Here is a 10,525-nt window from a genome sequence, read left to right on the forward strand (position 1 = left end):
TAAATTAAGCAAAAACTTTTGAAATTTAGTAAAATTCATCCACACCGTAAAAGAAATAGTAATGAATTCGTTAAAAATTATATATTTAGTAAATTTATTTCAAATTAAATCTAATTCTTGTTAATCCAATGCTGTAAAGTGGCTAATTATTTATTAAATCTTCATTAAATTTGCTTTAAACGGCTTTTAATTTCATAACAATATCTCAATTAGCTTTCGAGATACTTAAAGATTAATTTCCTTAACATTTATGTTTAACGTAATGCAAGGTTGCGTTCAAAAATTCATAAATTTGAAGACCTGAAAAAAGATTTAAACAATAATGTATTAATGTAATTTGAGGTTGATACAGATTAAATTCTTAAATGATCATTATATTACTTGATAACATTTCAATTTTTTTGTTTAACGATTCTTAATCAAAATATTATTTATAATTATTAATATTAATAACCTCTAACCTTTACAGTCGCAATAATGCGATAAGACTTGAAAAAATAATTCATCTCGAAATTGAAAGAGCTAAACAATTTAAGGATATCTTAGAGCAAATTTAACAAAAGTTGAACTGCGCACGCTTCGTTTCCAAAAGACTACCTACTACAACTATCGATCTAAAAAGGTTCGTGTTTTAACTCAGCAGGTCGTCGTTAAAACCGTAAATAACGTCAAAAGTCGTAAAACGTCAGGTTTTAAAAAAGAAAAAACTATAAAACCAAATTTTACTTTGAAAATGACCCATTTTAAAAGAAAAGCTACATAACAAGTAAGTAAAATAATTATCGTATCGTTTCTAACAAATCTTAATACGTTTATTTACGTGTTTTGTTCAGTACCACTCTTATTTTTTTTTGGATTGGTTCTAGTTATGAGGTTCCGCAAGTTGAAATTACCAGTGAAAGGAAGAAAGTTGAAGAGTTAAGATCTAGACAAAAAAATTATAGTGTTGTAGTCTTCCTTCTTCGTTTAAAAGGAGTTTGAGGACGATTGATTTCGTTTTTGAGATTTGAAATAAATTAAAGCCAAAAAAAATAGGTGAGTTTTTAAATTTGAGTGGGGATTGGAAATAACTTCTTGGCTAGGACTTGGATTTTATTTTAAAATAACCGTAACTAATTACTTAAAACGTTTTTCAAACGTGTTGCGAAATACGTACAAGGTTACGAAACGTAAGAATTTAAGATTTTTTTAACAACCAAATCTCCATCTAATGATGTTTTCACATAGAAGCTATTTCTTTAATCATTTTTGTCGATAAAAATAACTTATATAACTATATAAAATAACTTTTTTTCATTAAAATTCTTTTTTGAATAACTTATTGTTAGATAGATTGAACCTTGTAAACCAATAAAAAATAATATAATTTCAATAAATAATATAATATTAAAACGTCATTATGACATATAAGAAAAAGGTTGGTACACTTGCAACGAAGTTGGTTTCTATGATAAAGTAGAAAACTGTATTATTAATTTTATGCTTGATTTTTTTAATAAATTTAAAAATCCTTTTTTCTTTAGAAAAACATGGGGGAAAGCACTTATCCTTTAAACATCGATATCAATAAACCCAGATATGACCAAGACAATTATTCCGGTCGAGCTAAACATTTTTTGGCAACCACCAATCCCTTGAACATTTTCGCAAGCAACAAAAGTTTAGAAAGGGCCCGAAGCATCGTTAATGCATACAAGTAAAAACTATAACGCAAAAAAATTAATAACAATTAAAAGTATTTTTTAAGATGTAAAAATCCACTTCCTGAAGGTATGACGACTGACGATCTTTGGCGCGCTAAAACATTATACGATTCGGCATTTCATCCTGATACTGGCGAAAAAATGCCTTTAATCGGCCGAATGTCCGCACAGGTACCCATGAACATGTTAATAACCGGGGGGATGATGTGTTTTTATAGGAGCACCCCTGCCGTTATTTTTTGGCAATGGCTAAATCAGAGTTTTAACGCCGTTGTTAATTACACGAATCGTGGTGGTAATGCGAAAATTAGCGATAAGTAAGTTTTCAAAAAGAAACGTTATATATTTTTAAGTTTTTATCTCCTAGGCAATTAATTTATTCGTATGCTTTGGCAACAACTGGTGCAGTAACCACTGCTTTATCACTTAATAGAATTTTTAAGGTTAGATTATAATGTTTATTAATTATAATGTTAATTAAAAATATTTTTTAGAAAGCGCCTTCCCTCGTTCTTAGATTCGTTCCTTTCGTTGCTGTTGCCGCCGCTAATTGTGTTAATATTCCCTTAATGAGAGCACAGTAAGTATCAAAAAGCGGGGCAAGATTGATATTATGGCTTTGAATTTCTTTTTTCTAGAGAACTTAAAGATGGAACTCCAGTTTTTGATCAAAATAACAATCAACTTGGTTATTCAAAGAATGCTGCCCAGGAAGGTATTTGCCAAGTAATTTTTTCAAGAGTTATGATGGCTGCTCCCGGAATGGGTAAATATTAAATTAAAGGAATAATTAAAGAATACCTGTCCCACTTAAAAATCGATGATTTTTTTTTTAATCGGTAGGAAATGACTCAAAAGATGTGTTAATGATAAAAAAAAGTGCGGAAAAGTGTAGTACTTACCGAAAAATCACTTTAAAGTTGCGATTTGACGTTTCTTTTTGGAAGTTAAAAGCAATGTTAAAATTGCATTTTCGTATTAAATTCTAACCTGAAATTGTTTAATTTATACCCACGCACAAAATAAAAAGTTATTTTCACTAAACTTGTTGAGATTACAACATATTTTCGGATGAAAACCTTGTTTCTTAGGCTATCGATGCAGAACGACAATTAAATGGCGTTAGATAGAATTGTTTCTACCAAATGTGTGCTAATAGACTTTATGTTAATAGATTGTGTATCAATTGATCTGTCAAACGACTAAAATATCTTTAAATTGTAAATATCAATGATAAATAAGTATAGTAGCTTATTTAATAATAGTTTGCTTAAATTAAAATAGTTATTAAAAAAGACATGTGTATACATGGTTACAAAATAAAAATAAATAAATAACCCGTGTGACGATAGCAACAAACTGTGCATTTAACCAGATGACAATTACAACTGACAACACAAGCAATGTTAACCATGTAGTTTCGTATTAAATCCTAACCTCAAATTGTTTAATTTATACCCACGCACAAAATAAAAAGTTATTTTCACTAAACTTGTTGAGATTACAACATAATTATTCATAATAACACCTATGTGAAGTTAGCCCCCAACTAAATAGCATTTTACATGTATAGTATTTTGATTATAACATGAAAACCAGTGAACCGATTTCGATAAATAATGTCTCATTCGAAAGCTTAATCCTTGGCCAATACGAAAGTGGAAATGCCCGTGAAAATTTGAAAACTCTTTCGAATTTCGCTAAAACATCAAAATAATGCGAAGATACACGAAAATAACACAAAATTGACCTTCTTTAAGTGGTGATAACTCGTAAACGATGTACCCGATGATCAAAATCTATACGTCACTCGATTCGTCATAGTGTCTTCTATCGAAATCACAAAATGCTTGATTTCAATTCTCTCCCGCTAAGTTTATACAGCCCTCGGAATGACACCATCTTCGGCTCGTTGTTTATGCACGTGTGAACGCTCGTGCTATTAATTAATTTTTAATTTAAACTAAATCGACTATAATTAGAGAACAGTTTGACGGATTTTAATGTTTTATATCTCAATCGAAAGTTTGTGTCTGGCTGAATGCTGTTGTCGAAATGCCCGATTCGAAATATTTCAGGATTTTGATTAAAACACAACAAACGAATTAATTAAACACATCAATTATCTCCGTAACTAATTGACCAATTTTAGTCATCAAAATCTCGGTCGAAAGAATGATCTGCAATGAATGCGAAGGTGGAAATGCCCGATTTCAAAATTTACTAATTATGTGCGTACAGCCATTGAAATGACCCCGCGAGAGATTTCGAGTCGGGCATTTCCACTTTCGTATTGGCCAAAGATTAAGCTTTCGAATGAGATTTTGATTATCAAAATCGGTTGACTGGTTTTCTTGTTATAATCAAAATACTATACATGTAAAATCCTATCTAATTGGGGACTAGGAAAATTTGGAGCTAACCTCGTATAGGTCATAATGACTAAGTGTCTGTCGTTACATAGACTGTGTGTCTATTAACTGTGTACAAGAGCGTCGCCAGATAGGAGCAAAGATAGATTCGAAAAAAGAAATTGAATAGAATATAAGATACAAATAGATTCTAAAAATCTATTTGAAATGTTTATAATCTGTTATCGCATTTAAATAGAGAGCATGAGAGTTAAATAAAAATTTGTTATTAAAAGACTTCAAACCACTTAAATATTATAATTAGGATAATTATTAGTTAGTTTAACGTTATTTTGGAACTTAATAACACATATTATTGATGAAAATCCCTTTCGTAGTTACAAAGTTTTAACATCAAAAGTTCATAACGTAGGGTGTATGACGTAAGATGGGTTTATGAGAAAGTTGAACTTGTTCATTCATAAGTAGATAGTTATTATTATCTTTATAATTTGTTACACGAATGAAAAAGCTCAACTCCTCCATAATTTATATTAAAAAAAAATATTGGAATTTTCTTTAGTTTTATGTTTCTAGTTTTCAGCCTCCTCCACATTTGTCCGATAGCAACAAACTTGTATCCGTAATTTTTTATCTACTTTCTTAGCTGATATCTTTCTTATTATTAGAGATAATTCGAGATAATAATTAGAGATTCTTTCTCTATCTAAAACCGGTCTTTGTCTGTCGATAAGTTAATACTAAGATCAATCTGTACTTAAACTACAAAGCGTTGGCTCTGTACTTAGATTAAATAGCTTAAAATTACCAAACTTCAAGCCTTTGTGCAATTGTTATCAAACCGATTTTTAAAAAACTATTATCACACTCGGAAAGAGCGCTCTTTAAATTTATTATATCTTAACCCGAGTTTTCGTTGGTAAATGGGTCTATCGGCGTCATGCTTAAATCGCCCTTCATATACATCCCTACACGCAAAAACGTTTAATTACTATTCCTTTAAACAAGTTTCTTATTTGATATTGGGAAAACTATAGAAGTATAGATCTATCTTATCTACAATTTGCTGCTCTTTCTAATGGTGTATAACACGCGGCTATCGCTGCTTGGTTATAGAGTTTTTTCCTGGTGATATAAGAAAGTTATTGATCCCAACAATGTTTAAAAGTAACTAAAACGTGTGAATTTGGTAATTTTTTGACCAAAAACGTCCTTGTGTAAGTCTATAACTTCATGATATACTTCTATAGTTTTCCTCATATCAAATATGTAAGAAAGTTGTTTAGAGGTAGAGCAATTAAACGTTTCTATATATAGAGATGTATATTAAAGGTGATTTAACCATGATGCTAATTGATATTGACCAACAAAAACCCGGATTAAGATATTTGAAGGAGCGTTCTTTCTGATTGTGAACACAGTTTTTTAAAATTCGGTTTGATAACAATTGCACAAGGGCTTGAAGTTTGGTAATATTAAGCTATTTTACGTACAGAGCGGTGTTCTTCATCTTTTATTGATTTTAATATTAACATATCGGCAAACGAGGACCGACGATTTCATAAAGAAAGAATCAAGCTTTCATATGGTGCATTTAGTGTTCTGCTATATCTAATAATACGAAAGATATCAGCTAATAAAATAGATAGGAAATTGCGGATAAAAGTTTGTTGTTGGAAGGTTTGTTGCTATCGTCAATCGGGCATTTCCACTTTCGTATTGGCCAAGGATTAAGCTTTCGAATGAGACATTGTTTATCGAAATCGGTTCACTGGTTCTCATGTTATAATTAAAATACTATACATGTAAAATTCTGTTTAATTGGGGACTAACTTCACATAGGTGTCATTATGAATAATTATGTTGTAATCTCAACAAGTTTAGTGAAAATAACTTTTTATTTAGTGCGTGGGTATAAATTAAACAATTTGAGGTTAGGATTTAATACGAGAAAATACATGGTTAACATTGCTTGTGTTGTCAGTCGTAATTGTCATCTGGTTAAATACACAGTTTGTTGCTATCGTCACACGGGCTATTTATTTATTTTTATTTTGTAACCATGTCTTTTTTAATAACTATTTTAATTTAACTAAACTACTATCATAGAAAAATAATATAAATATATATATATAGAAGCATTACTCCCCACTATTTTTTCGGTCAAATTGATTTCAACGCCTCTGGTGGTCTGTGGTACCTACTACTTTTAATAAAGCGCGAAATTTAAAAGTATTTTTATTCAGTTAATGGTTATTAATTATTGATTTCAACTTCCACCAGTCAACATGAAAATGATAACAGTAAGGGTATCATTTTCATGTTGACTGGTGAAAATTTGAATTTTGTTTTCACTTCGTTTTGTCTGCAACAAAACGCATGCACTTTCGACTCTTCAGAGTACCACGAGAAAACATGAAAGGAATTTTGGCGTAATGTCATCAATGAAATGTAATGTCAGAATGACATACATAGTTTTAAAGTTCCCGCTTGACTTTTAAAATGGCGGCAAACCGCGGTACTTTGTAAATCTAGGGACTTTAAGGTCACCGTTCAATGGCCATTTTTATATGGGCCCATATAGGTCGATAGAGGTTACTTTCTAACACATTTATGACTTTCTGCCAAATTATTACAGAAAAGTAAATACACAGGATTGAAGTACACATATTGTAGTAGTGAATGACATAATTTATTTTATAAAATAGTTGTTATATTAACAATAATAAATTACTAAACTTTGTCATAAAAAGGGTGTAATAAAAATTGACTTTTATGACAAATTAAGCACTTAAACGAGGTGACAATGCTTCATTCACTAGATGTGTAATATAAGAAGAGATTCCGTGACAGTACAAGTATAATAGATTTGTTGTTATCTCAGGATTGTGTTTTATCTAAAAATGTGCAATTTTCACGTAATTATTGAAATATGTAAGGGAATCTACTGAACAACCTAACTTTGGTATTTTGGCAACCGTCTTATAGATGGCGATATTTAAAGAATAAAATATTGCTTTATTATTTTAACTTTGAACAGTTTCGTGATGTATTGAATGTTGTGGGATTGTTAATAGATTTTATTTTCCCAACATAATTAATAAAACATTTAATCAAAATTAAATTAGTCAAGCAGTTTTATACACGTGTGTCTTCTATGAGTTTATTGAAAGGAATGAATAATTTTATGTAATAACAAATTTTTGTTGCCAAGATATATTTTTAAAAAAACAAGGTCCCTAAATCTTTTGTTTGACGAAGGAAAAATATATGGTGGCATCTTGGATTTAGGAAATGGCTTTTGTAGATATGACACTACAAATACTCCCCCTTCCAAGAAGAAATAAGGTTAACAATGAAATGTAAATCAAGTAGTTATAAATATTTCAATTTTGAAAACGTATTCTTAAAGATTTATTTGGAATTGAATTTTGATTAGAAGCAATTTCAAGTTTATCGTTAGCTATAAATGCGTATGGTTATCACTATAGCAACATTAACTTTTAAATACATACATTAGTTTCAGATAGAACAAATATATGAAATATACCCAACAAACTATACATATACAGGTGTATCTGAATGACATGCCCAAACTTCAGGGGGTGATTCTTTAGGCAATTTTAAGGGTACTTTGATATATAAACCATGGGCGACTTGGGCTCCCCTAAGGAGCTACATCCCTCCAGAAATGGCGGAAAATTTTGGTTTAATTTTTTTTTCTCAAAAACCATAAACGCTAGGACAACAAAATTTGTGGAATATGTTTAACTGGTAGTAGAGCACGTTTTCACCCTATTTGTACTTTCAACCTATCCTTCTAAACTACTAAACGTAACCACTCCCTTTACATTTTTGCTAAAATTTTTTTATGTACAGGGTAAATACATTAAAAAGAAATTACATAGGTAGATGAAAGTATCCTTAAACTTTTTTGTCTCTCTAAAATTTTTCCAAAAACGACTAATTTTTGAGAAAAAAAATAATAAAGCAAACACTGCCCGTTCAACAACAGGGTTGTCGATCAAAACTTGGAATGAATTTTAAATGAAAAAATCTTAGTAGGCTTTGCAATCTTTGTCAGAAATATTTTTGACGTTTAAATGTCAGTGGTTTTCTTACTATTATTATTGTTTTTCAAATTAATTTATGAATAAAGTTCTACCGCATTTACGCTCGTTCACTCGACGTTTCAAAATTTTAAATAAAACAATAATAACAGTAAGAAAACCACTGACATTTAAACGTCAAAAATATTTCTGACAAAGATTGCTAAGCCTGCTATGATTTTTTCTTTAAAAATTCATTCCAACTTTCGATTAACAACGCTACAGCTTAACAGTTAGTGTCTGCTTAATTAATTTTTTTCTCAGGAACTATTAACTTTTCGAAGAACATCAGAGAGGCAAAAAAGTTTTAGAATATTTTCGTCTATCTAAATAAAATATTTCCAATGTATTTATCATCGTCATAAAAAAGATCTAGACAAAAATTGAACGGGGATGGTTATGTTTAGTAACTTAGAAGGGAAGATTGAAAGTACAAATAGGCTCGAAACATGCCCTATTATAAGCTAAACATATTTCCCAAATTTCATTTTCTTGGTGTTAATGGTTTTCGGGAAAAATAAAATAAACCAAAATTTTTAGCCATTTTTGCGTTGGGACACCCTGTACAGGAAAAAGCTGTGCTCTTACATATAGAAGATCATAATTTTTAGTAATTTCTCCATAGTCCATCATTCTGCGTACCTTGTTGTCTTATTAAAAGAGCAAACTTTACGGAGTCTTCAAGGATATCGAATGAATTTTTGGTTTACATTTCGTCTAAAAAAAAATCCCTTTTCACATTGTTTTAAAACTACCAAACCGATTGGAATAAGTATTAATTCCATTTATTGGCTATACAATACTCTTTAGTTTGATGAATAGCACGACCAACTCGGTCATCTCTAACTCGAGATTTGCTGCAAATAATCAAATTACCCCTAAAAAAAATCATATCTCCAAAACGTATCCATAGAAAAAATTTTAAATGTGATTTTTGGGTTTAGGGAACCAAACTACATAAGAAAAATACAGTGGCGTCAAATGTACATTTTATGTTTTTTTTTTGTAGACTAGTTAAAATAATAAAGTTTTTTTGAAAGCGTTTAATAACTTTAAAAGGGCCTTCAAACTTCAAGATTTCGCAAACCAAAAGGCATTCGAACACCAAAAAAACACGAAAAAAACACCAAATAATATCGAGAATAGGAATCGCGTAAGACTACACCGGAATATATTCTCCAACGAATAAAATCATTCAACGGTAGGATGACTAATTGTAAGCTGATATAAAAAAGCGTCGCTATGAATAACTGAATTTAACTGAATTGAGCTCAGGACGACCTCTTTTAACCAACAGCGGAACTATACAAATTTTTTTTGCACTTTTGCGAACATCACGTGATTGAACGGCGACCTTAAGCAATTTGTGCTTACAGTGCCATCTAGCCGTCCGTGGTACCCATTAAATATCTGTCTTTTTTTATACGTATTGAGTTAACACACCGTGACTACTATTAAATAAGCTACTATACTTATTTATCATTTATATTTACAACATAAAGATTGCAAAGAGCTTTCAGTCATTTGACAGATCAATTGATACACAATCCATTAACACAAAGTCTATTAATACACATTTGGTAGAAACAATTCTATCTAACGCCATTTAATTGTCGTTCTGCATCGATAGCCTAAGAAACAAGGTTTTCATCCGAAAATATGTTGTAATCTCAACAAGTTTAGTGAAAATAACTTTTTATTTTGTGCGTGGGTATAAATTAAACAATTTCTGGTTAGAATTTAATACGAAAATGCAATTTTAACATTGATTTTAACTTCCAAAAAGAAACGTCAAATCGCAACTTTAAAGTGATTTTTCGGTAAGTACTACACTTTTCCGCACTTTTTTTTTATCATTAACACATCTTTTGAGTCATTTCCTACCGATTAAAAAAAAATTCATCGATTTTTAAGAGGGACAGCTAATCTTAATATATGCCATTCTTAATTTTATATTTTAGCTTTAACACCATTTATAATGAACCATTTGGAACGTAGAGGAACGCTTTGTCGTTATCCATGGTTAAATCTGCCGATGCAAATAGCACTTTTAGGATTATTTTTAACATTTGCAACACCGTTATGTTGCGCTTTGTTCAAACAGAAAGCGGAAATACCCGTGAATCGATTGGAGGAGCCGCTCAGGTGTAAGGTGAAGAAAATGTTGGGAGTCGACTGTCCAAAATATGTTTATTACAATAAAGGGTTATAGGTAAAAAGTTTCGAAATGTATCGTAATAAAAGGATAAATGTTAGATGAATCGTGGTCGTAGCATACAAAATGTAATTGTGACAATAAGTGATTAATAATAAAGAGAATGAAATCATGGAAACGTTGTCA

At 30.4% G+C, this 10,525-nt stretch overlaps 1 protein-coding gene across 1 annotated transcript; it reads left to right on the forward strand.

The window, feature by feature from the left end:
• Positions 1–544: 544 nt before the first annotated feature.
• LOC111415763 (Sideroflexin-1-3) lies at positions 545–10,517 on the forward strand. Its single transcript, XM_023047612.2, has 8 exons — positions 545–766; positions 867–1,035; positions 1,524–1,696; positions 1,748–2,020; positions 2,071–2,146; positions 2,198–2,283; positions 2,342–2,469; positions 10,146–10,517. The coding sequence occupies exons 3-8, from the start codon at positions 1,530–1,532 to the stop codon at positions 10,394–10,396; spliced, it is 981 nt and encodes a 326-aa protein (XP_022903380.1). The 5' UTR covers positions 545–766; positions 867–1,035; positions 1,524–1,529; the 3' UTR covers positions 10,397–10,517.
• The last annotated feature ends 8 nt before the right edge of the window (positions 10,518–10,525 follow it).

The sequence above is a fragment of the Onthophagus taurus genome, chromosome 2 (genome assembly GCF_036711975.1).
Source record: "Onthophagus taurus isolate NC chromosome 2, IU_Otau_3.0, whole genome shotgun sequence".
NCBI lineage: Eukaryota > Metazoa > Arthropoda > Insecta > Coleoptera > Scarabaeidae > Onthophagus > Onthophagus taurus.

What these genes read in the sequence shown, in the direction of transcription:
- LOC111415763 (XM_023047612.2), top strand. Translation starts at nt 1,530, where the DNA reads ATGGGGGAAAGCACTTATCCTTTAAACATCGATATCAATAAACCCAGA. An exon ending in AATGCGAAAATTAGCGATAA is followed by an intron (nt 2,021 to 2,070) that starts GTAAGTTTTCAA and finishes TTTATCTCCTAG; the next exon opens with GCAATTAATTTATTCGTATG. An exon ending in GATGGCTGCTCCCGGAATGG is followed by an intron (nt 2,470 to 10,145) that starts GTAAATATTAAA and finishes TTTATATTTTAG; the next exon opens with CTTTAACACCATTTATAATG.